The sequence below is a fragment of the Manacus candei genome, unplaced genomic scaffold (assembly GCF_025592945.1).
Source record: "Manacus candei isolate 608988 ecotype Guabito, Panama unplaced genomic scaffold, ASM2559294v1 h1tg000014l, whole genome shotgun sequence".
Classification (NCBI taxonomy): domain Eukaryota; kingdom Metazoa; phylum Chordata; class Aves; order Passeriformes; family Pipridae; genus Manacus; species Manacus candei.
The window spans coordinates 22,384,350-22,412,065 of NW_026138062.1; the positions used below are offsets into that span (position 1 = coordinate 22,384,350).

At 35.5% G+C, this 27,716-nt stretch overlaps 1 protein-coding gene across 1 annotated transcript in view; it reads left to right on the top strand.

Annotated features, from left to right (window-relative positions):
* Window positions 1-27,716, top strand: part of VWA8 (von Willebrand factor A domain containing 8) — a 185,190-nt gene that overhangs the window by 135,641 nt on the left and 21,833 nt on the right. Inside the window, exons 35-40 of the mRNA XM_051778665.1 lie at window positions 56-257; window positions 6,505-6,586; window positions 8,560-8,764; window positions 22,538-22,646; window positions 23,380-23,536; window positions 26,155-26,263. Of these exons, the coding sequence (XP_051634625.1) occupies window positions 56-257; window positions 6,505-6,586; window positions 8,560-8,764; window positions 22,538-22,646; window positions 23,380-23,536; window positions 26,155-26,263 (864 nt within the window). The remainder of the gene's footprint in view (window positions 1-55; window positions 258-6,504; window positions 6,587-8,559; window positions 8,765-22,537; window positions 22,647-23,379; window positions 23,537-26,154; window positions 26,264-27,716) is intronic.

Consider the following 27,716-nt stretch of genomic DNA (forward strand, 5'->3'; position numbering starts at 1 on the left):
TTGCTAGGCTCAATAATGGTAACATTTTCTTCACTAGACTCCTTCTCTCTTGCAGTCTCCCAGTGAAGTGTATAGCTGGAAAAGAAACTCCTCTCTGAGTCAAAAATGTGCTTCTCCTTCTGATCCATTTTATTATGGAACCCAGAGGAAAACAGGAGCTGCAAAACAAACCAATTGTGTAACTTTATTGGCTTCTAATCAGATAGTCAGAATTTTAGCACCTGGAGACGTGCCTTTGAAAGACATTTACCCGAAAGGTAAGAGGTTCGTGTACTTGTGCTGCAACACACTTGTTTTTTGTTTTGCAAACTGCAATCACTCATTAATTTTTCCAAAACCTTAATCACAGAGCAAATGTTTGAGAAGGATGAGAGTAGTTGCACTTATTTTTAAAATTATTTTGAATCATATTAACATGCTGTATTATGCTTCTGGGAACTAACAGGCTGTCTACACTATGAATATCCCAGTAGATGGAATCTTCCTCTGTCTGCTCTGGAAACCCACTATAAGAATATGATTATTATAGTTCAGCAATCAGCCTTCACCAGTATTTCCAAGTTCTGCTCAGTGTCATGCAGAGATGCATAGATAAACCTGTTGTCTGACTAACTCAGTATTCTATCCCCAGCAGAACTATAGGAAAGGTTATTTTGGGAATGCATGTGAGCCTATCCACTTCTTTGTCTTTCCTTTCATACTTTCTCAATAGTTGCAGTTCAGGAAGTTAAAGCCTCAGGCTTTAAATCTCCTTTTATGGACCTGTTGTCCACAAGTTTGTCTGCTCCCTCTTTGAGCTTGTTTGTCTCTATAGCAAACTCACAAGTTCACGATTTTCTGTGAAAACTGATCTCCTACTAGGTTTATCAAGTGCCACTTATTCTAGTATTGCAGGTTTGGGTGAGTAACAGTTCGGCATTCACCGTAACCATCACCTTCATGACTGTGCCAACTTCACTCACATCTGCCTTCTCTCCAAACTGAAGAGATCCAAGCTTTGTAGTTCTTCTCTTGTCCAGGAGAATGTTGCGTGAGCAGCATTCACATACAGCAAAACTGTCCTCCATTTATACACTAATAAAGCAGGTGTAGACTAGAGATCTTCAGACCTTTTTGTGCTGCCATGCCAAGCTTTCTGTTATTACTGTAACTTTAGCTTCTTCAGCAAGTAACTAAAAATATCCCCGTTATTGCTATATAAGAGCATTTGTGAGTTCTGCATTAGTTACCTCTAGGAATCTCCAAAGAAAGTTTACTATCAAAAGAGAAAACCCCCAAAGTATTTGTATATGGTAGAATGGCAGGTTTTTTTGAATTCATCAGCATGAGAAGCTATTTGTGATTTATTCTGTGTGCGAACTCTCTGTCCCAGAATAAACACTTTATTCCAAATTAACTCCCTTGAACAGAATGAATTATCTAATATACCTGCCCTCATTTAACAGAGATTAACTTCCCTGTGTAGAGAAATCCTTTTATTTATTACTAAGAGCCAAGTCAAGGATATCAACAAGGTAGAAAACTTAAGTTACCTACATTTACAAAGGAAAGATTACCTTTTAAAAAGATTAAACTTAATAAAATTAGTTAATGTTTGCATCTTGGAACCAATTATACCACTTCAGGCTGTAATCTTCTCATACTTTATAAACTACTGAAGGGTCAGACTGGGTCACTTTTTTTCAGGCTTCACAGAAAAAAAGAGGATCTGACTCTAAAGTGGATGGTTTAAAAATTCAGACAATAAATCTGAGGTTTTGTTAAAATTAATTTATTAATTTGGGAGTGAGAGAGGGATACAGTATTTCCAAATGATAGCTAAAATTGACAGGTATTTCTAAAAGCCTTTTTAATTGCTGTGGTATGTGATATTTTAACGTGCTAGATTACTATAGTTAAAAACCAGGGGACATTCTTTGTGAATCCCGGATAACAGTGACCTGAGCATTTTATCAGTCTGAAAATTGACTTCCATCTGATCAAACAGTTTAATTTTTTTTTCCTCAACTGTGATGAAATATATTCATGAACAGTGATTGATAGCTTTAAATGCGTAGAAAATTTTATGAGGTTTGTACAGTACTTTATGACCATTTAAGTTGGAAAATTTCAGGCCTTGAAGATCATTATCATTGAATTTTCTTTTCTAATTTTTCTTTTCTTTTCTAAATGATGTTTTAATTTATTAATTACAAAAATTGATCTTAACTGAATCATGTTTAATATGACCTTAGTGATACAATTAAATGGGACTTGAGCAAGACTGTAGGTTTTCTATTCCGTAGCCATTATTCGGGACTTTTTCAGGACATTTCCATTTATCAGTTAATGACCAGTTTTTCTAGTGAAGGAGGAGCTATGAGGGAAATCCTAGAGAGACCTGTACTACTAAGCATGTCATGAAAAAAACAGAAAAATGAATTAACACTGAAGTGATGGTGCTGATGTTACTGGTTATTATTCATGTCAGGAAGGATTCACCGTGAAGGATTATAGAAGGACTACAATTCCCACTGCAATAGAAATAGCAGATGAAATTCAGTATAGATATAATATACATGAGGGAAGAAAGAATTCTAATTCTATATCAAAGAAGATGGGGCTTATCAGAACATTTTACAAGCATTATTTTGCTGTCATGATAAATGGTTTCATTAAGATAGCAGTTCAAAGCTCAATAGCAGTTAAAAAAAGCAAATCAAATGTTAAGAATTACTAGGGAAGGAACAAAAAAAAACAAAGAACCTCTTTGTGCTGTTGTGCAAATCCATGTGTCCTTAAAACGGTTTAGTTTTGTTCTTCCATCTCAAGATGAGAGAAGGCTGAACTGGAGTAAGTTCAGAAAAAGACAACAGGGAGGAGCAAGTTTAGATCGGCCAACCCTCCAGCATGTGGAGACAAGATCAGGAAAGGGGCAGATGGTAGAGTTCTATAAAAATGTGTGGCATGGAGATCTGGGAAAAGCAACAATTTTGCACTCAGTACCACAGTTAGGAAGCAGCTAATAAAGCTAGTAGGAACTTCGTCAAAACAAACAAGACATGGTTTTTCATAGAGTAAGGAACCAGCCTGTGAAATCACTTCCCAAAGGATGTTGTGACTGCTGAAACATGGATTTAAAGGAAATCTGGACAAACTCCTGGGAAGTTACTAAATATGTAGGTGTAAAAACGTAGACACCACATTCACCTAAAGAAGCCCCTAGATTGGAACTGGTTGGTGACTGAGGAAAATACCATGTGCACTTGTCTGTTCTTACACTTTCCATGCATCTCTTGGAGACAAAATACTAGATTAGAGGGACCTCATACTGCCATTGTCGTGGCATGAGTCATAAATATTTCCAAGTGTAAGAAGGGGAAAACAGAAGAAAAGAGGCATGCATTTATGTGCTCACTTGGAAGGTGAGATAATAAAGTACTAGTCCTTACAGTGCTCATTTGAGATTCTGTGTTTACAACCTTCTCTGCTGGGCTATTGTTTCTTCTGGAGTTTGCCTCTCAGTCTCACTAACTGACAGGATATTTAATTGAATACTCATTTAACTGCTACCCATAGCTGCTTAACAGTCTTGGTCCCTTAAAATTCAGCGTTGCTTATTCCTGATTGTGCTGCATAACTCATGGGGGCTTTTGGACAATTGGTGAATTATCGGTGCTGTTGTTTCTGCATTAGAAAACCTGTAGTTAATTAACTAGGAAAGTTCTATGAGACTTCATTCATAAGTCTTTGTATCCTTCCCTGGGAAATGGTATAGTGAAGGAAAGGCACCCTTCTACATAAAATCAAGTATGTCTCAGTCCCTTGAAATTCTTGCACTGTTGTCTTCTGTTGCCTTTGAGAAGTTGTTTTATATTTTTGCTTTTGTTTCCATATCTATCAGGATTTCATTCTCATCTTCTTGGACAGCTGGTCAGTTCTGGCACACAGCCTTCCATTTCTATTAATAATTTGAAGTACTCAGCCAAACTCTAACATGCTCCAATATGTATTACTAAAGCTGTTCCAGGAACAATAAGCAAAGAAATAATTACTTATGTGTTTTATTGAAACTGTAAACCAGAATGATAGTTTTAAAAGAAACTATAACAAGTAATAATTTCCCCAAAGAGTGCCAAATAGATGTATGGACCTGAAATATAAACTCAGACAAGAGATCATGGCAGAATCCAGCAAATAATAATTACTGTTTATTCTAAAAACAAGGCCATAGAGATGAGGGCTACTTGAGAGCAAATATTTACCTGGATTCTTAGCACTTTCTATAGATGAACATAAAATAACATTCTATTACTGAGTACCTGTCTCTGTTAGTGTGACACTAACTGGAACAACATGTAGTGTCACACAAAATGTTACTGGAATAACCTTGATACATCATCTGGTCCACCTGTTTATATAGGGACAGGATGACACCTGTAGTCTCTTTTTAACTGATGTTTGTCAAACAACTGACCTATTGCAATGCTTCACTCTCCTTGTATACAAAATCTTTTCAGAGTATCCATCTTTTTTTTCTCTAAACAAAACTGAATACTTGATGTCACTTTCACTCATTCAGGATGATATTGCTCTTTGTAAGAGTCTTCTCGATAGGATTGGATGTGCTTTTTTAAAAAGTCTCTAGTCAGACAAAAAAAATTCCTTAAATTTGTCCTTATAGCCCATCTGTTCTAACCTCTGTCATCCCCAGGACTATCTCATGTCACAGAATCACAGAATGGATAAGATTATCAGGGACCGCTGGAGGTCATCTAGTCCAACCTTCCTGATCAAGCAGGGTCCCCTAGAGTATGTTACTTAGGATTGTGTCAGGACAGTTCTTTCCCAGGGAAGGAGACTCCAAAACCTCTCTGGCCATTCAGTTCCAGTTCTCAGTCACCCACATAGTAAAGAAGTTCTTCCTCAACCTTTCCTCATAAGAGAGGTGCTCCAGTCCTGTAATCATCTTCATAGACCTCCACTGGACTTGCTCAAGGACCTCCATGTCTCCCTTGTACTGAGTAGCCCTTGAGTGAACACTGTGTCTGTTTTCCTTAAAAATTGATGTCTAGAGTTGTGCATAGCTATTCTTCTCCATCAGGCTTTGGCAAAAGAGGAACTGTACTCGTTCAGCTCCGATGTTCGTGCTTCATCGTAAAATTCTTGACTGCAGTTTTAGGGCCTACTCAGCTGTTCCTGTGTAGCATTTAAACATTTGATTGCTCCCTACTCTGTAATGCTTTGTCTTTTTGTAATTTAATTTGTTTGATTTGTGTTCTTTCTCTAATTTATTAACTTAATTTTTATCCCTTAGCATTTATCCCACGGTGCTACCCTTTCCAATTCAGTATCAGCCCTTGTTCTAGATCTTCATCAGAATTTTTTTTCTGTATATTATATATATGTATATTATTCTCAGTTACTAAGAAAAGAGAAAGCACATTTTAGAAGAGTAACAAAATCTAGGGAAAAAGTTTTTCTAGGCTTTTTCTTCCTATTTTTGATGTGTTTGATATTTCCATTTTTATGAAGATGAATAAAGTCAACAGATGTGCTACTGTAGGTATGTATACTATAGATATCTAGATACAGTAGATATGCATAAAGTAGTGTTGTGGGTTACTCTATATAATCATTGGATATTAGATCCCCTTATACTGCTGATCTTACTGGTCTTTTCTGTGTGTGCTGTAGGCAAGCTCAACACTTCTGCAGCCACTCTCTCCTTGGTTTCAAGGAGGTTAAAGATACATTGTTTCTGAAGGAAATCTAGACTTACTTTCATCTTGTGACAATGACATTTTGTACCAATACTGTGCTGTAATTCTGTCTTCTGGTTTATTTTCTGAAAAACTGCCTTGATTTACTCCAGGCAACTCCTAACTGGAAGCCACTTCTGAGCCCGGGCAAAGTGTTGGCAAAAGCCAATGTAGGCACACACACAAAAATTTATTTCTGAGGGAAGTACCATATATTAACTGTATTCATTAAACTGTCCATAAACAGAATATTAAATGCTTGATAGTCTAGGGCTGTTTACTATAAAGTTATAAAATCTCTGGATACTGAAAACCTACCTCCAGAAGGAGTGGTTCGATTTAAGAGAACAGCGTTTAGGTTAATATTACTGAGAAATTTTGAAGTGGAAATCGTGAACACAATGTTTTGAAATGTTCCTCAATATGCTTTTAAAGTCAGGTATAAAACTGACATTATCTTCAGTGGCAGATAAAAACAGTGAGTTAGGGATTGTGGTAATGCGTGATTAGTGCTTTTGTGAGCGGTTATATCTGTGTGTAATTTTGACATTTGCTATACAAATACATTGTTATTTGTTAACTGTGACTGTTTACTCACTATCATAATAATAAAACAATTCCCTATTTGCAAGTTATATTCCTGTATTGAATGTGAAAGCTTGTCATTTTTTGACAGGTACTGTATAATGAAATGTTTAAATTTAATGCAAATGCAATAACCAGTTAATCATACAGCAGGAAAATAACGTTTGTTTTTTTTCAGATGTCACTCCTCCACAAGCTGCTGGATACTTGGAAGTAACAGATCTTAACTCAAAGAAAATCAAATACATTGCAATTCCTAGGTAACTGATTTTATTGATTAGAGCAGCCTCTGTCTTAGAGGAAAAGCAAAGAGAATTTAGTGTCCATTATTACATCAGGATAAGCAAGTATTTCTTCTGATGTGGAAAGTAAGACTAATTCATACCTTGTGTAAAATTCTGCAAACACTGAAGTATTTTGTTGTCAACATAATTTATCTGTTTACTAGATGATACCAATGAAAATGTAGCGATTAATTAGTAAATATGAAAAGTACCTTTATATTCTGATTTTCATCCCCTTTGCTCCTTCCTCCTCTTCCATCCATCTACCCTGTTACATTCTGGTTTGCTACCTTTATTTTCTTTTCCTTTTTCCCTACCTTTAGGATCTGACAAAGACAGGCAGAATGATCTGGTGGTGGGTGTTAGGAAACTAGGAATCAAGTTCAGGTCCAATATAAAGTTCACTTTGAAAATAACTTGAGCTTCTCTACATTTTGGTTCTCCATTTGGAAAGTATACTTTCCCTCACAAGTATCTTGTGTGATACACAAATATCTTGTATGATAAATCAAAATAACCAGACTGTGTGTCTTCTGTTTGGTTTTAACATCTGTCTCTCACAACTATAGAGAGTATTTGCAAATGTTTTATAATATAAAGATATATTTTGGTTACAAATTGTCATTTTCCATTGCAATAATAATAAAGGGATTTTTTTTTAAAATGGCAATCTCTCAGCTTTGCATATTTAAATGGCCCGTGTATTAAACTCACACGTCAGGAATTTTATACTTTTTTTTTAATCTATCCATTTGATGATGATTTTTGATAATATTGATTCTGATTTAAAGTAATTCTGGTTCATTAATAATCTGGGGAACATTTTAAATAATAGATCCTTATTTTTGGACTGTTCACCATTTTATAATTGGCCCATTGGCTTACATCTGAGACAGTTATTCAAAAATATAAGACCTTAATATAAAAATAGTAGGGAATCACATTATTTTACGCCAGGATTTTATAAGACATTACAGAATTTACAAAGCCATATTTCAACATCATGACCATTAATCTAGCATTAGGATTTAAGCTATATATGGCAGATCTGAGCAGAAGTCCAAGTTTAAAAATATATTCCAGTAGGAACTGATAAGTAAAGTGAGTTTTCATATATATATATGAATAATTCTGTGTTAAAATATAACAGCCTTTTCTCCTTCTGGTGTAGTTAGCCTGGTCAAATGCTAAGATAACTTTTTTCAGTTGAGTCAGCACATGACAATTTCAGCCATAAGTAGAGGCATATGTGTTGCTCCTTTTTATATTTTTGAAAATTATTAATTGTAGTGTTAGTGTAGGTTGCCGACTCATTATGCCTATCACTAACAGTACTGAAAAATAGAGTCTTTCCTACATTACCTGAATTTCCCTTCAGATTGTGTACCTATGGGGTCCTCTGTTTCAGCAGCAAACTTTTGTCAGCAAGGTCACTGTTTAAAACGGTGCTAAGATTCTCTGTGCATAAAGCTGTACTATCGTTAAATAAGTGTTTAAATCCTCATTTTATATTAAATCACTAGAGAAAGGGATTACTCTAATTTGATGGAAATGCATTTTCCTCAGTGCCAGGTCATGTCTTCTCCTATTTCTTTTGTAGTTCTATATGCATTTGTAGTTTTTCTATAACATCTTTTTACAGTTTTTATAGTTTTTTTTTCTGAAGACTGATTATTTTCAGAGAGATTCGATACAGCAGTGGGTTAGGCAACATATTCCCTTTCAACCTGGTCTTTTAAACTGCTTCTTACACTGTCAAGTATCTTTTGGTTATATCCAGTTTCAGTAGGTGGAATGTTTCAGATAAAACGGTGGGTCTGTAGGGCTTAGTTGTAGTCTCTCATGAAATGAGGATGGAATTTCATTTAATTGTCATCTTAACTACATAAATACTCATTCCCCTTTTAATTGAAACTTCAGGAAAAATCATATTAATTCTTGTTTTTCAGATCACAGTCTCTCTCTCCATATACATCATGGCTCTCTAAGATCTCGGATGCCGATGCCCTTTTGGCACCACTGGGCAAAGTAGGTTTGGTTACTGTGGACATGGGAGGAGGTGTGAGGCTGTGGGAGACTGGGCTGGAAAGCCTCCAGCGGTCACTGCAGGACTGGAGGAACATGATTGGCCAAGAAGATGGTCGTCCTGTGCAGGTAGGAGTTCACAAAGCTGAAGTGAAATACATTTAACAAAATGAGTTGCACGTGAGTTTTCAGGAGGGAAAGATGTGTTGGAAAACACTGTGAAGTTGAAATACACCTGTGAGAAAAGCTGAATAGACTTGTTCACTGAAAAAAAGAGGCATAGTAGCTTAAATTTTAAAACTTTTTGTGACCCCTGTAATTATGGTTACTGACAGACTGTCTTACACTGTTTGTATTTTTGCCAAATTCCACTGCAATTAAATGCAAATAAATTCTTTGTCTCCTGCTGATTTTTAACTGTAAGTTTCATAATGTAGAATAATGAAATTAATTTTTAAGCGAAGGATATACTTTTCCAGCATTCAGATGCTTGGGAAAAAATATTGTGGTTATACTTCGAAAAAGAAACTTCAAACCTAGGTGAAAGATGCCTTGAGTTCACTAGGCTTTGGCTAGTTTTGATAATTCTCCCAGCAGAAGAGTTGCAAGGATCTTCATACGCTTGTGTTCTCATGTGGAATGTTTAAGGAGATGCTGAAAACACACCATGTATACATGTATTCTGTGTGTGTAGGTATTTATGTATACACAAGTGTTAATGTACTGACTACTATGTATGATTGCAACATAGAGGGAAAATTCAGGACTGTTCAATTGCATCTTTAATTTCTGTTAGTGACTGGAGAAAGTATCACTTCGAACAACTAGAGTGTGCTTTAGGAGGACTTCTCCTCTTCAACTAGGAGGATTCTGTCTGCCACAACTAGGAGGATCTCTGTCTACCACTGCAATTATTTCTGTTTCATGAATTTCTGTAACCACTCATAGTAAATTAGAATGGGAAAACAGAATCAGTCTGTTCTAAATTAGATCTCTCTCGGTCTTTGTTTACATGGCGTCTCAAGTGTGAATGAGATGTATTAGGCCGGAATCATCTTCTTTCACTTTCTTTTCCCACTCTTAGCTCTCTTTCTACCAGACGTTCTGCAGTTACAGAGACTTGGGCAAGAACTGATGTGTTCTTGTTACTGGACCTCAGCAAATGCCATTCATAAAAGTAATGAGAAAAGGAAACTGTTTCCCAGTAACACGTTTGTGTTTGACACTTGGTCACTTTACCAGTGCCATTTTTATTGCCAGTGCAGTAGCACTAGCACCATCTTATGGCCAGATATAGTCGGTTTACACCACCCAGTTTCATCTGATGATCAAGTTGACTAATGGAAATTAAAAGAGCCAGCAGGAAGAGTTAGAGTTTTATTTAACAGTTATTTTTCCTTCTTTTTTGTTTTTTTTTTGGGGGGGGGGGGAGGGTGTTATTTTTTTTTGTAACTTTACATTTCACTGAACAATATTACTTTACTTTCAATAATAGTCAACTAATTTTTAGAGAATACTGGCTTAGAAAGTACATGTAATCAAAAAATTTAAGTGATTTAACTAGTAATGTCAAGTAACCGTTTTAAAGACGGCTAAGAAGTTTTCCCACGGTCACAAAGAAGTTTTCAAGATCCACTGTAGAATTTCTCTCCACTGACAGCCTGCCTCTCTACTAGGCACATTCCAAGGTGCAGTCTCCTTTGAGTATCTTTCTTCTTTCCTCTGTCAACACAGAGTACATAGCTCAAAGCAGTGGTTTGTCAGAACTGGAATAGCAGTTTAATTTGTGCTAAAGGGCTGGAACAAAGCCTCCTATGTGATCTTCAGACCTGTGTAATTACAACTAACTTCTGTTTCTCTACTTTTTTACTTTGCTTCAAATGGAAAGATAATGAAACCTAAGAAATTTTGTTTACAAAGGCGTTACAGAGCAATAAGCAGAAAATTAGGTCTTTTATTTTATGTAATCTCCAATAAGATAATAGATATGTAGTTGCTAATTGGATATGAAGGCCTTCACCTTTCCTACTTAATTTTTCAATTGACCTAGACATAAAAGCAATACTTCATTAAGGCATTCATTTCTGGAAATGAAAAGATCCTGTTAGCTTGAAAATATATTCATGTAGATTCCCTGTGCAATTAAGCAATTAAGAACTTCAGTGTCTCCTGTTCTAGAGACAATTACTTTGCTAAGAATGCTACAGCTAAATATTTCTTGATACCTGTTTTTTACAAAATTGGACATACTTTGCAGCCATGTATTGATCTGTTCATTCCAGTGTATGAAAATCACCTCCTTTTTTGTAATGTTTCATGTGCATACTTGTGTTAAGTAACTTGGAGTCTAATGAGGCATCTCTAATTCCTTGACTAAACCTATCATTCCCAATCATCTTGTAGCAGAAACTCACTTAAGGAAATTGTCAGTGTTCCACATATCACCCATCCACCCCAAAAAACCTGTCATTGATGCATGTCACAAAGCTGCTACAGGCTTAGCTAAGCTTATTATCCCTTCATGGTGATATTCTTAGACCAACACGAGATCTGTCCAGGTGGCTGGGAACCACTGTTTTGCAGAAACACACAGAATCTCTTTGATTCCTCCTGACTTTTTAGAGAAAAAAGAATTAGAGGGCTTTCAATATAAATATAATTTTAAAGAATTAGAAACAAATCTTCAACTAGGCTTCAGTTGGAACTATTGATATTCTCTTCTAGGGATGCCTTTTGGCTTTCACAAACACATTAGCTCTCAGAAACAGGCTGGATATACATAAGCAACGAAACAGAGGAAAACAAACAGGTGTTCCACTTATAATCAGTAATTAGGCTCCCTTGGTATAATGTCGTGACAATCTTCAAAACAGTCAACATTTGTATTGTTGACATACTCAACAGAGTTCAAGCTGCTGAAGTCTTGAGGCTACAAAGTTAATTTATCAAAATATGGTATGTGTTTACATAAGTCTGCATTTATACAAGCAGGTCAGAAATTTTCATCATTTATGGAAATTTTAAACTCAAAATAACACTCCAGTATTCGGAAATGACTGGAGTGAATTGGAGTGCCTAAAATCCAAAATCTAAACAAAATTCTGTATTTTCTAAAGCTATGAACTCCAGCCCAAAAATTGTTTAGCTTTTTCACTGTTTGATGTCCCTGAGTAGTGTTTCTTCATTATCAAATATCTGAAAAGAATTTGAAAGACAATTTCTTTTTAAAATCTTGCCCTAAAAGTTTCATGTCAATAGGCAGACATTGGTAAGTTTGTGTTACTTTTTTTCATCAAAGGGTTATTGATAGAAATTAAATTGAAAAACACTGATTACATTCTGACATAGTTGGGATACTATTTTTCAATAAGCATTGTTTAACGGTATGTCTCATTTAGTTGAAGTACAATGCTTAGATAAAAATAATTAAAAGATGCATAATTTTTCAATAGATGGTAAAGCATTTATCTGTGACTATTAGCAAAAACATTTATTTCTGTATTTCTTCCACTTAATGTTCTCCTGCTGTAGGCTGTTGTCCAAAATGTTTTATGCTATGTAAAGATTATACTCAGAATGTCAGAAGTCCTAGGACATACCCAAACCTGTTGAGTGCATAAAAATGTACTTGATCAAAGATGGCAAAAGCTTTGTCACCTAGTTTATGATAATATGATAAGATAGATCTGAACTCAAAACTGAATTCACAACATTCATGCAGACTGATTCAGTCTGTTGGAAGAGGTCCTAGAGGAGGACGGCTCAGGAGCACTTGGAATATTTGGGATATGTTTCGGGCCTTGGCACTGAAAGGAGACATGAATGAAATGTGTGTAAGAATAGGGAAGGCTTTAGATTAAGTTTTTTTGAGTGTTCATTTCTCACCGTCTGCCCTGTGAAAGTGACTGAGAGAATAGTTTTCTGTCAAAAAGAATGTTTTAATCTGAAATAGTGATTCCTTTTCTCAGTAGTGCTAGACAGGTGTTCTTTTGGTGTCCTCTGTGACTAGTTAAAATTTTACTGATACATTGTTTCCACAAATAATCATTGTAAGTAGCTAAATGGAGAAGTGAAAAAAAATTTCTTCATCCATCCACAACTAGTTCCCTTTAGACACCGCTAAACTTTAAAATATATAATTATGCAGCATCTGGGACCCGTAAGCATTGTCATTGCTTTCCAGAGAAGGGAACTGAGACTTAAGGAAGGCAGGTCACCTGTTCAAGTTCATGCTATATGTCTACACTGCAGTGTCAGTGGGATAAATGAATTATACACCCATATTAACATACTTTGTGTTGCCAAGTTAAATAGCTTGAAAGTCCTTGAATGCTGCAATCAGTATGAACATACCTTAAATTGGGGAAAATAAAAGCACATAAATGCAGCACAGCCACCTAAGGGAACAAATGTCAACTCTAGATTGCTCAAGGTTGAAACATGCTTGACTGAGTAATGGCATATTTAGCAAAACTCAAGATGCAGTAAATGGATATTTTTCTCAGATTTAAATGGCTGTCTTTATGGTCTTATAGCAGCACTCAAAAGTTATAACAAAACATGGAAATTATCCTTTGTCCTGTGAACTGCTAGAAGATATGAACATGTGGTTCATGTTAGTAATGTAGAAGAGCAATGTGTATGTGTTTATCACCAGTAGTCTTTTTTATGTTGTAACTGCTCAAATCACCCCTGATGCAAGGGCTTTTTGCTAAAACCATCATTTTCATGAGTTCAGCAGCACTCAGTAGTAATTCCCAACATTTAGACTTTCTTCTGCAATCCATCAGTTAACCTTTGGATCTGATTAGGGCAAAGGCAAATGCTTAGTAGCAATTATAGGATGCCAAGTCTATCATTAGAAATATATTTTTTAAATATGTTCTTTTCCTACCTATATTGCAGGTAAATCTTTTGTTGAACTGGAGTCAAAGCTCAGTACATTTCTGAAGTAATCATAATGCCAAAAATGTCACATTTACTGTTGAAGTTAAAAGAAGCAGTCACATTAAATTAGTGAGGGGGGTGTACATATGTAGTTGTGCATGTATAAATATATATTCACACACAGGTATATGCATATGCACACGCACATGTTAATTTTTTCCCCAGTTTTCATACCTGGACATTGGCTCTCTTGAATTAGAATTACCTCAAGAGATCATCATAACCTGGCAGATAGCCAGTCCCTCAGGGACTGTGTTTCATAATAAGCAAGAATTGAAAGTTGATTTGGGTAATGATCATCATATTCCCTTCCTTGGATAATCTCATTTGTATTTGTACAATTCCATTTGTTTTCCACGCAACTAATCGTGTAGGACTCTACATGAAGTATTTGCACCTTAAGTGAATTAATATTTTTGGTTTTTTTGAATACATCCTCTTTTTTCTTTTGATTTTCTGAAACTGTACTTGGAAGTTCAGAGTAATTCAAGTTCGCCTGATGAAATTTTTTTTTTTTAGGTTGGATGTTTATCTGTAGAATAATTGATTCAGGAGCTTCAGTGATCTCAACTTGTTTATATTTACTCCAGGATCTACTTTAATCTGTACTGATAGTTTGGAATTTATTGGGGATTTTTTAAAGTAACATTTTACTTTATAACATTTTAGCAAAAACCCAGCCTTTTCCTGATGTTAAGACTGAACTGGGCAAAGCTGTAGTTCTTGAATCGAGACAAAAGCATGACCTTTAGCAAGAGCAGCTGGTCCTTCTCCCCACTACCACCCCCGTTCTCTGTTTTCTACTTTAGATCGAGCAATTTTTCTGACCACATGAGGGCATCGGTGGGCTAATAACAGCCTTAAATACTCAGCCTGAAATACTGTCACTGTTCTAAAATTCCACCAAAGTTATGATTCTTTCAACAGTTTTGCTATTCAAGACAGAAGCTTAATGCCTGTATGAATTTTAAAGGCTACTTCTAGAAAGAAATGTTCACAGGAGTCAGGTGATTCATGAAGCTTCATCAGTTCATTTTGAACTCTTGCAAAATTTTACAGGCAAGATAGAAAATGAAAACGAAGCCAAATGAATGAAGAAAATGTATTAAAAGTTTTATACTGCAGTGCAACTAATGTTTTTTCATTTCAGGATACAATTTAAGAAATAGAATGTGTTTCATACATTTTTATTGTCTTGTCCAAGACTGAATTTTTCTGTGGAAAAATTACTTGTGGGCTCAATTTTGTGCTGTTGATGTGAATAGAAATTATGCTATTAATTTTTAGTACATAGAAAAAAACTGTACATGATGAACATAATAGTACAAGTGAACATGGTAGAAGCCATTAGATTTTTTTGCCTGTTTATGCCTTTCTCTCACTAGTTTCTGTAAGTAGATTATAAAATGTTTTCTTTCTGTCTTAAGTAGAATCAGTTTTATAGTAGAGTGTAAAACCACCACAGAACAGGCAAATTAGCCTTTGATTTGCCTGATGTAGAACTTTTATGTGCTCTTTGAGAATGTAATGCATATATTCATGTTACTGATAAAGAAGGTGTTGGAGGAAAATATGTTCTTGTGATCTGTGAAATGCAGCTGAGGGTAATACTGAGGGTTTAAGGTTGGAGGAGGGGGGAGTAAAAGAAAACAATTATTTTGTTTCAGGGAAAAATCAGTCTTTTGCACATCTGCTGAAATACATTCTGCATTCCGTGGAATACATTTCCTAATCCTTTGTGCCACTGTGGGATTGATTACTTAATGCCTTTTTCAACTGGAGCATAGTCATGTTTTGTTTCAGCCAAAGTCATTCTTTTTTCATAATAATGTATTAGAGTGATAACAGTTTTTTTTCACTTATTTTGATGAAGAAATAACCACCTCCCAAATCACCTGTAAGATAAAAATCTAAAATGTTTTCACTTCTTTTCCTTCAGTGATCTTCTGATACATGCCAAATTTTTAGCCAGGACGATAACGAAGTAAGCAAGTTATTTTAAAAAAATAGATATTTTAACTTTACAATGTTTCTAGTTTATATTCTTATAATTAATGTTTTTCAACTATTTAATGCCTTGTGTGGAAAGTAACCCATATTCTTCACTGACTATAAGCTGTCCTGTTTAATTTATTTTATATTAATGAAAAGGCAAAATAGCAGATTAATTCTTTCCTTCCACATCTCAGATATGTTAGGATAAGAGGAGATATCTTCTAATTCGAATCTCAGAAGGATTCTGTCCTTTATGATAAAAAGAGTAAATGGAGAATGGGATCCTGCCAGCCTAGATCCTGCCTACATCTGTCTACTTTTCAGGACAGTCTAATCATGCAACTAATTAATCTAATGCACACCTCCTTAATTTACATTGAACTAAACACCTGAATTATGTGAATTGTATTCTACCTCAAATCTTCATGCACACATTCTTTTTCCTATTTTCTTCTGATAGAAGCACGCAATAATGCAGTATTATTATTAATACTAAAATAAGTGCATGTGAAAATAATGCTTGGATACCTTAACATTTTCTTTTAAAGATTTTCCTACATAGATATTGTCTACAGCTGTAAATACTGCAGCTGTGACCCTGTTTGCTTGTGTAATTTGTATGTATTTATTAGGTTGTGACACATGAAATCATGCTGGTTGCAGCTTTAGTAAATGTGTTCTATGTGGAATCATCCACTGAATGCTTAAAGGGCTTAGAAGAGAAGTTGGTTCCTTGTCACCAGATGCAACAAGGAGTAATTCCATTTATTTCTATTATGAAGATGTAAAAGCCTGTAAGGAATGCCCAACTCTGCTTAAACATTCCCATTAAGAATGTTAAGGACAAGAAATATTTGATTTGGAGGAATGAAAATACAGTTCATTTTTTAAAGTAAAAATTTAATCCTTTTACACCTGCACAATGCTAGCCTGGGAGCAGAGTACTTTTTTTTTTTTGTTCCCCCCCCTTTTTGTATCTAGAGTATTGAAATAACCATTGTGTTTTATGTAAGGGGATTAGATATGAGTTCATCCGGTCAGGACCAGAGATAATTAAAACTAAGAGGTGAAAGGTCTGTTCCCTTGTACATGAGGCAGCATGCCCCCATTGGAAACTAGAGTTTCTTTGCCAGTCCTGAGGCAGAAACTTGCTTTCGTTGCTGTGAGCACCACAAAGGAGCTTTTCTGGCAAGCACTCCTAAATGGGAGGCACTGACACCTCCTGCGCCCTTCAGGAATTTTAATGAAGTTAACCGCATCGGAATACAAAAGTAAGCTTCTATATTAAAAGACAATCTACTCTCTAGCTAGTTTGTAGTGCTGAACAGAGGCCTGCCAATTACAGGGTAGGATGACAGGAATATCTATGACCAAAAAAATTATCTACATCCCAGTCACATTCCAGTCAGCATTAAGGATGAAGTCCTTCACATTTTACTGGAAGGTCTCACTTCTTGATTATTTTTCTATTCAAAGCTAGAAATATTTTCAAACTCATCTGACTTCTGCTTACAAATTCTATAAGATAGTTCTTAACCTGTAACCATGAGTTCTCTTTCTGCCAGCAGTTAAGTCTAAGTACATATTCTGCTTAGAACATATTTTAGAGAGTCAGCCTTTTACACAACGGTAATGGAGGTATTGGACATCTAAGACAGTGAGAGCTGTTGATTAGATCTCCTGCATGGACCTCCCAGGAATAAAGAAAATTTCAACTGGGACAAGACAGGAGGAGGTGAAATTCCCTCTCTCTTTCCCTGTCTCCCCAATAAAGATGACTTAGGGAATTTTAGTCTTTAGTTTGTTGTAACAGACTCGAAGAATAAGCTTATGTATGGGCTTAAAATACATGGGGAAACATTGTGAATGCTCTGAAACATGAATAAAAGATATAATGAAATGTTCATTTCAGTCGACTTTGCTAAGTGTCTTTTACTCATCAATACTGTTATAAACATCTTAATAATAAAGCTATTAATATGCATTCAAGCCAGATGTACTTTGAATAGTACTTGTTAAGATACAGAAATGCACAGTTGTGCTACTTGGGACTGCCTTTGGCGTGGTGAGGCTCCTTTTTAAAGATATTTTTTTGTTCTCAGTTTCATTGCAATGTAGGATGAAGATTACTGGATGCTAAAATATCATTAAGGTCACTTGTACAAATTCAGCTGAAGCTAAATTTGATAATGCTTTTTGCCAATTTTACTCACAGGGCCGCAGAGCTTTGTTTTCAATACATTAGAAGAAAATTAATTATGAACTCAAAAGGGAAGTACTGTGTTGTGAAAATAACTCATGTTAGAATGAAATATGGGTATGTGTGGGGCATAAATAATTTGAATAATAGAGTACAGCATCTCTCTCCATAATTCCCACACTTCTGTTATGGGTTATTTTGTTATGGGTTAATGCAAGCCCTTTTCTTCCCATAGTTGTGACAGTGTCTCGTAGGGGCAATGCACAGTAAATCTGGGTCAACTGTGTGATCGTCAACAAACTCAGCTTCTGTCTCTTACTTAGAGATTATAAAAGTATCAAAAATATGCCAGTGCTCTGTTACTCTCAAGGGGTTAATGTTATTAAATTAGATTATTTCACATCAGAATTCAATAGAATTCAATCCCACATTCACTTAAGTGGTATGAATGTGGTTCTAGATCCACTTCCAAACATAGCTAAGATTTGTTTAGTACACAATATACCATAGTTTGTCTGACCAGCTGAAGTCTAGACAAAACTACCAGGCTTTGACTCATCTTCACAGTGACCACTATTACAGATTGGTACGCCTTTAGTAGCTGTTTGGCATAAATTTGACACAGATGTGAAACACCTGGTTTTACCATGTTGTTGAGTGCAGTAAATCATGTAACTGGCTTCTTTGAACCCCTTTATCTTTTTTACATTACTGTATAAGGTCACTTAGTTTCCAAACTGAATGCATTTGTATCAGTTTATCTTACTTAGTTCACTCTTAGAATCTTAGTGTTGTCGGGGAAAAAAGAAGCAGTGTAGCCAGGTAAAACCATTCTGGCGTACATTCATATATCTCAGAAGGAACTGACATAGGGCAAGTTGTTCAAATACTGTGTACCTCTCACTGAATGCAAAATGAGTGTTTAGTTCTATTCCTGCCTGGCTGACCTTGCTATCAGGAATGAATGGATGTGTAAGAGGCAAGACCAGAAAATTCAGTCAAAGCATTAACAAGTCTTGGTGTTTGTTGTTGTTTCTTCATTTTCTTCTTAAGCACTTCTTTCTTACCATTGCCCCTTCAGAAAAGCACGTTCCTTTAGTATCTTTCTGATCTGCAGTCTTCATATTCCTCTTGCACAACATTTTTGTTTGTTTGCGTCATTGACTTTGGAAGACCTACAGAGCCTCTGCCACAAAGTCCTTTTGAATGTACGCATTACTTACTGCTGTAAGGGCCTGAGAGTATAGTATAGTCAAAGAAAATAAGAGAACAAAAATATTTTAAATCAGGGATGTTTACATCATCTAAACATCATTGATGTTTACTAAGAATCGTAACTCTTTAGACAATAAAATAAGAATCATGTATCTCGGGAGAGGATGGCAGTTGTGCTTCTAATGTGATAAGACTTTGAAGGAAAGCCTACACAAAGGGAATGGAAAAGTGCTTTCATGCTCTGATTGTGAATCATCAATATGTGCAAACAAGTTTAGATAACATACAATTGAAACATGTGTGCCATGAGTGTTTTGGAAATAGTGGTTATTTTGGAAATCAAAAGGAAGTTTCAGAAGGAAAAATTCACAGTTTTCCCAGTTATTCTACTCTGACCTGTGCCTCTTAGCTGGAGCTCAAGGCTACTTAACTGAATTTGTCTGTTGTTTCACAAAGCCGTGATATGCACACCAGGCAGTGTGGAATCTGCACAGTGATGCAGTAATGAATAGTGCCTTTCAGTGCATGTATAGCTAAGAAGAGCACAGATTTCCTCAAGAAGAGATTCTTAGTCAAAACTCTCATTGAAAGAAACAATGGAAGTCTTGCGATAGATTCAAACGGAAAATATTCAGGAGAGAACAGGTCAACTTTTGAGCAAGGAAATTATGTATTTATATATTTGAAAAATATCCATCATAACAGTAAGAGAAAACTCTTTTTAGAAAGTCCAATCAGGCAACATGGAAAAATTACAGTGGATTTTAGGTTTGTTTGAGCCATTTCTCTACTTTTAGTACTTGTTTTTCTTGTCTTCTTTCTCAAGCAAGACAAACTAGATTTTAGCTGCTGACTATCCTTCAGTTTCTCAGGTTTATAATCCCTCCAGTTTTGGATCCTACCCCTTAAGTCTACCTTTCTAATGTCATGAATTCCTCCAGTTCTCAGAGGAGTGACTTATCTATGGCTCTTCCATCTCTTTATATTTGTCACACTAAAGAATGTATCATTTTCCAGAAGTTTTTCTCTTCAGTTTTTTCTTCATGCTCTCTCTGATTTCATGTCAAGGCTCAGTGACTTATTGTTTATTTATTTCTAAAATATATCTTCAATTCTAGTATAGATATTTGCTAGTCTAACTTTTAGTTTATAGAAGCACTTGCAGAGGAGAGAGAAGTTGTTTGTTGTAAAATTGCCTTAAAACACATGGAATGGGAAGGAGAAAAGCCTGATAAGTCACTAAGGGAATTATCTAAGAGCTTAAAACAAAAACAGGAAAGCACATTCAGAAAATTTTCTTCAAAGGATTCTACAGTGTGCTAATGTAATGCCATTTCTAAGTGTATCATAAATTTAAAAAATAATTACCCCAGCAAACCAGTGCTAATAAAAATTGGTTGTTAAAGTATTAAGAGTTAGCAGAATTCTACCTTTTGTCTGCACAGATGAGACTTAAAAAATAAGTAAATTAATGAAACTGCTGCAATGCACCTACATGACACTTACACATCTGCTGGTGGTGTTCCATTCTAGTGTCATTGAATTTACAATTATTTTATCCAGTAGGCTATTGACTATATATAAACAAAAGGTAGTGAAGAGGTCACATTCTTAAGCTATGATAGATTGTACCACTTATTTCTTTTTTTCTCTCTCAAGAAAATTTTTTCCGAGTTTTAACAGAAATGAAATGTTGGATGTACTGTCATTTTAAGAACAGAAAGCCAATAATCCTTATAAAATAAAATATTATCTATTAGCCATATGCCATTTCAAATTTACAAATACCTGCTTTAATCAGATCAACACTGTTGTAAAATAGGTTTATATTAGAAACTTGTCTATTGCGTGTGTACTAGAAATACTATTTGTGAACAACTTACACGTGAGAAAGACACATGAGCAGTAAAGCTCTATTGTCTACAGAACTTTTAAGATTTAAACAATGCTTGTATTTCAAAATGTTTAGTGAAGTTTTTCAATGGAAGAACTTGACAAAAATAGAATATGACATTTGCATCACTGGTTATGGTTATGTGTGTTTCACAGAGCTTCCTTTTGCAGAATAAAGAACCTTCTATAAAAAACCCAGAAGCATGAACATGTACAATTTTTGCATGATTTTATTGTTTTGCATTACAGAATAATATTTTGTTTTGATTCATGAGGCTGACATTACCATTTTCCTTTTATGAGTTTATTTTAAACTAAGTTCAGTGATTTTTGACCTGTGTTTCTGTTAGTTTTTAAATCTACCAGTTATAAAAAAAGAACAGTTTATTTTGGAGGAAATCTCTTAAACTTAAAAAGTATATAACCCTAAGGGTAATGTGCTGTTGTGGTTAAGTGTCTCTCTTCCCAAACAAATGTTAAATGAATGTAATTTATCATATTAGGTCTTGATTTTACACTCATGACTAATGGTTTACAGAGGATGTATTGTACATACCTCTTTGAATTGATATAAGTTCTATAAATGGAAAGAAAATTATGTTTTGAATAGCTGCCAAGACAGAGTTGACAGAGAACATGTTTTCAGTTCAAAACCGTGTATGGAATTCATGTCAACGTGGAGTTGAGTCTGCAAGACAGTGAATTCAAGGATTAAACTGCACTACAGTGAAACCCCTGATAATGCCGGTGAACTTTTGAGAAGGCAGTAAATCATAGTTATTGGGACACAAATTCGTCGGAGAATTAAATGTACTATGGTAGATGAGAAGAAAGTTAATTTGTAGTGGTTAGAGACATTAATTTTCCATCTCAGTCATTAAGTTTCATTTTAAAAAAATGAAGTGGCATTAAATTATAGAAGATTCATAACTGAAGGGCAGTTTACACATGAATCATTGATTCACTACATGACTCAGAATTCGTAACGGGAAGGAGTATTTTTACCTTCAGTCACCCACTTAAATCCATCCCCAGCCTAAAGTGACTCAACCCTGACCATCTGACAGCTGTTGGGTGTTCAGCTGTGCCACAAATCAATGGGGAAAGTGCTGTCAGCAGGCAGGTCTAGAAAACCCACCTTGGTAGACTTTGGTGGTCATGTCAGGGAAGGTAAGGGTTGTGTGAGTGTGTCATTTGAATGAATCCCAGAGAAGAGCACCTCATTTCTTTAGTCCCTTTAATTCATGAAAGGAAGATCAATCTACCCATCAATAATGAACATGAACTGCAACTGTGCATGAAATGTGTAAATGGATGTACGGTGCTATGGATATACAATACTCTGAGAAGTGTTCAAACTGCAGGTGATTCTGTCTACAGGGGGATTTCGAATTATGTTGGGCAGTTATCAGGAAGTGCTTTTCTAGTGTGGATATGATCTAAATGCACTGAGTGGTTCTGTCTTAGGTTGGGTGTGGGTCTAATGTGCCACTTGGGAGCCCTGTTTTTCTCTGCTGTATTCTGTTGTCCTCTTCAGGTGGAATGTTGCTGGTCCTATAGCTCTTCAACACTCCTAGTATCATATTATTAGGTTGTTAGAGTTCTTTCTTTGCTATAAGAGAGATTTACAGCTCTGTTTATCTATTTTACAGATAACCATTGAGAGAGAAAGTGGTTTGGATGTCAGTTCCCCTAAACATGGAAAAGTGGATCCAGACAACATGCCACATGTTGGTGGAAATATGTGGGCTGGTGGAACAGGTTTTTCACTGTTGTTTTTTTTAATGCATTATTGCCAGATATCTAAGGGAGATGCTGTGTGAGTCAAAAATGGTTTTATAAAGCCATCCTCTGCCTAGAGCTATTTTATCCAATACCGGGTTGCTTTATTGCCAGTGAAAATAAGTACTTGCAGTGTCTAACTTAAACTGTATATAGCAGATCTCTTCTTCAATTAGATTTTGTTTCTTTTCATTGGTCATACAGAGAACTAAAAAACTTGCAGCCACAGAAAATAGACTGAGCCATTTGCCATCCTTTTAGATGTCCCTGTAGCTGCAGCAATTTAGGTAGTGTAGGCAAGAAGTACACAGAAAGTGCATCCTAATTCTAAAAGGGCATAATAGTGATCACTAGATAAAGTGGATTTGAAACAGTTTAAACCAACAAATTCTAGGGATGAATAGCTTTAAGGACCAGGAGCTTTGAGGAGATGTACAAGATTTATATGTTCTATGGTCCCCTTTATACAAGGTAGAAACCGTTATGAATCTGGTCACAAGGGACTATAAACACGAGTATTCCATGGGAGTTCTTCCTTGCCATGATAGCTGTTTGGCTTTGAAAATCTTTGGCAAGAAATACTTCTACTATGGATTGTTGGCAGCATTTTTGGAACATCTGTAGATATGGCAATGGAAGCTTTAAAGAAAATGTGGGTTTATTTATTATCAAATGCATATTCTTAATGATTTTTTTATCTCAACCATGTTAGGTGGGAGAGACACTGCTGGGTTAGGTGGCAAAGGTGGGCCATATCGACTGGATGCAGGCCACAGGGTTTATCAAGTATCTCAGGCTGAAAAAGATGCTGTTCCTGAAGAGGTTAAGAGGGCTGCTCGAGAGATGGGTGAAAAGGCCTTTAAACAGAGGTAATGTGAAAATCTTTATTTTCCTTTCCATTTCCCAGAAGAATTTGAAAAAGATGGCTAAAAAGAATTTTCTGTCTTAACTGCATTTATCAGCTACATTACCCTGTTCATTCTCATTTAACAGATCTTACCAGCACAGGTTTAACTGTTCTGGACGAGATGTATAGAATGTTTTATTGAATTAAGCTACACTGTTAAAATGACTATGTGGTTTGGTAGAGTAAAACATGACTAGGTGGATAAGGAGAGTGATGTAAATATTTATCTTTTTAAAAAGGGATAAACCATATGAAAATTTCTGTGAATTAAGATGAATCCAGATTGTATGTTGTTAGGAGTTTATCACCTAAGAAATGTCTGTCAAAATGGACCATTGCAAGCAAATTTCTTCTGTTTGAAAGGTCTCTAGCCAAAAGTTGAGATGATTTGAACTATTAAGCCTCAGCAGGCACTTTTACATGAACAACAGGTCTTCCCAGCATGAGTGTAATGTGTGATTACTAATCAACTATTTCCCAGCCTGTGCACTGAGATTCAGATTTCTTCCACCAACTGAACTGTCTAATCAACCTCTGGTACTTTTGCATTGAAAAAAGCATCCCCATTCTTCCAAATTGCTTCTCAGCTGCTTCATAATAGAAACAATTGATATGTATGGCCTTAGATAATGTACATCTCTTTTTGCATATGTCCATATGCACATGTGGCATCCTTTCATGAATTTCTACCTGCCTGTGTGGTCATTTAGCAAATTTGTGTTAGAGGAAACTCCTGGATACTGCTACATGCTGTGGGAACAGTGCAGCTGTGTCCTGTAAAATCTGATTATCTGTACATGAGGTAACAATTTATGTCCTGCAAAAACCAAGTGAGCTGGCATGTGCCAGCTGTAAATGCAGCCTATTACGAAACCACATTTGACTTGAATTATTGTTCTGTACCACCTGGATAGTTGTGGGAACTAACAGGTAAAAGTTAAGAACAGGGAGGAGGAGGTTGGAGTCCTCAGGCTGACGAAAAAACGTAAGGGAAACTGCAGATTTCACTGTTTTGTTTATACAGGATTATCTGGAAGGGAGAATTTTCATATGAAAATTATTGATTATTTTCCTGGCTAGGTAATATTTCTTGTCATAAACATTTTAAATTGCCGTATTTGACTAGAATGAAATTAGCAGCTACTCTTGAATAGAGGCAGTATTTTTTATGGTATTTTTCTGAACTAGCTTTTAGTGGGAATTGATGTAGAGTTTAACAAAGTAAAACTGTGTGTGAGGTTCTTTTTGTTTGAAAAAAATATTTTCTTCATAGATTTGAAGACGCTGAACTCGGATGGCAGGATCCATGAAATTAAGTGCATAGGCCTGAAAGTTCCCTTTTCCTGCCTCTAATGAATGTTGGCTATAATGACTGTACAAAATTTTAAATATAAAAAGACATAATCACTAAAGACAACAAAGATTTGATATTTGATTTTAATATCGTCATTGAAGGACTAGTCTAAACAGTAGTTTTCACATATACTTTATGTTCCAGGCAAGTAACTTGTGATGGTATTAAAAAACTTGTAATTAGAAATATAGTTAGCCTATACATACTTTGCTATTCATTTATAGTTAATTTAAAAATCAATATTTTCAAAACACCATGAGTGAAATTATGCTGTTATGAAGTGCTTGTTTGAAATGAGCTGGGTACAGATAGGCCAATATGTTTTTACTCAGGACTGATACCAACCACATGCTGGATGGTAGAGTAGCCAGATACACAACTGCTGCTTTGCTACATGTTGTTGGGTCATGGACAATATGGAACAGCACACAGTCCTGGCACATCCACCTCTCTCCTTGCTCCTTCTTCGCAGTTGGACCTCTGTAATAACATTCCAATTGTGAATTTCACCACTTTAGCAGGATGTGCTTAGCTACAATGCTAAGAATGATACAGAACTTGAAATGAGCAAACTTATAGAAAAAGCCTATATCTAGTTTCATGGTGCAGGTGTTGTGCTCTCTAGACAGGAAAGTGTTCAGTGACATGACTCATTTTCTGTATGGGAGAGTACATTTTTGTTAATGTTCATTTAAAACTTCTTTGTTTCAAGGTTTCTTCATTTTATGAAGCACAAAGATAACTATTTGAGACAGTTACTATTTGTAGGTTTTCAGGGACAGATTTTATAGTGTGTCTTTACTTAACTTTTGTGCTAAAGCAGGAATCAGGATATGTTTAAAATGCTCCGACAGTGAAGTAATGAATAGACACTCATGATCCTTTTATGTACACATAGCAACACCTGAGCCAATAAAACATTTTGAATTTGATCACTTTTCAGGACATCTGCTTTACTTCTCAAACTTTAAAGCAGATTAGGAGAAAGTAGAAGGATTAGTAACTTTAATAAGTTTTGATGTGATTCAATCCCTGTAGACATTGGTGAACACCTGCCTTGTCAAAAAATCACAAAAGCAGCTGCCACTTCTTTAATTTGTCTCTTCTGTGTGCTTGTTGCCATCTGAATTTCCCTGTTATCAAGTACATAAACTTTCAGTTTACTTAAATAAATGTAAGATATGCTTGTTTTCTAAGTTTTCTTAGTTCCTTGTTCTTTGCTTTAGATTGAAAGAGATTCAGATGAGTGAATATGATGCATCAACTTACGAAAGGTTCTCCGGAGCAGTTCGACGCCAAGTTCAGTCACTCCGCATCATCTTAGACAATCTGCAGGTAATCTCAGATTCCCTAATTAAGGAACACAGTGAGGTCATTACATTAGGCCCCAAATACTATCCTGCTACTATTCTGTTACTGTGTGGTGATCATACCTTTGAGGCTAAAAGCAGATTCAGGTTATAATCATGGTTGGGAAAAACAGTTTCATATTACTAATTTAAAAGAAGCTTGCTTATAAGTGGGTCCCAGTGCTCATCTCTACAAGTTACAGTATTCCCATACCACAGAGATTACTTATTCAGGAGCACAATTTTGTGAAAGAAAATACTACTATACAGTATGAAAAGAATTTGTGAAGATATGTAGAGCACAGTCTTTGTCTTTACCTCTTGTCCAAAAGACTTTTTTTTAGCTGAGAAGCGCAAATGCTAAAAGAGACACTCCACTCCAGTGCAAATTGAAAGAAACACTCCACTACAGTGTAAATTAAAAGAGACACCTACTCCAGGTCAGTGCTTTACTGCATATGCAGCTGAAAACATGGATTTTTCTCAGGTTTGTTTTTGACTCTTGCTAATGAAGATAGGTATAGCCCAAATCTCCTAAGATCAAAACCACCAGTTTGCCTTTCTTCTGATAATTGATGTGGTGTTTTTTCTGGGGTTTTTTGATACTAGTGTTCATATACAGGTTAGATAAAATTGAAAGTGCATTGTTTCTAGGAGGAATCTGCAATCTGCAGTGAAAATTAAAGGAAAATTAATTTACTCCTTATAAGATATATTTGATTATAAGTATTTCTACTGAAGACTACTAACCATTAGTGTATATATACCTTAGTTTATTACTTAGTCACTGTGCTGTGTCTTCAGCAATAAAACTGACATATAGAAAGAAATTACTTTGTACGATAAACAGATTCCAAATGGGTCAAGAAACTCAATCCCCTGGTATTACAAGTAAGAAGGGTAACATTTCTTCGTCTTACTTATATCTTTAGGCCTTTGTAGCTACAACAACATTACTACCATCGCATATATACACAGAGAACCAGTTTTATTAGCCTGTTTTATTATGAATGTACCAATTCAGAGAACTCCTCACATAATGAACATTTAAGATGGACGTGAGTAGATGATGCATGCTCTTAATATGTGTCTCAGTACAGGACATAGACAGGTTTCTATTGGAAAAATTTGGATGTCAGTCTCAGGATTTTTCTACATCATTTATATCTAGTTGTTTTTTTTACCATATTTCTAGCACACATACTATTGGAAACATACTGTGAGTGGGAAATGAATAAGTGAATCTTCAGTTTGAAGTCTTTTTTTAATCTGCCTTATTTATCCCTTGGAGCCAAAAGTGTTACATTCAGGGATCATGTTAATCATAATCAAAATATAACATACTTTAATATAAGGAGACCTATTCTCTTGCTTTGTTAGAAAGGTCATTTTAATATCAAGGCAAAATCTTATAAGCCTCAGTATTTTATGAGACTTCA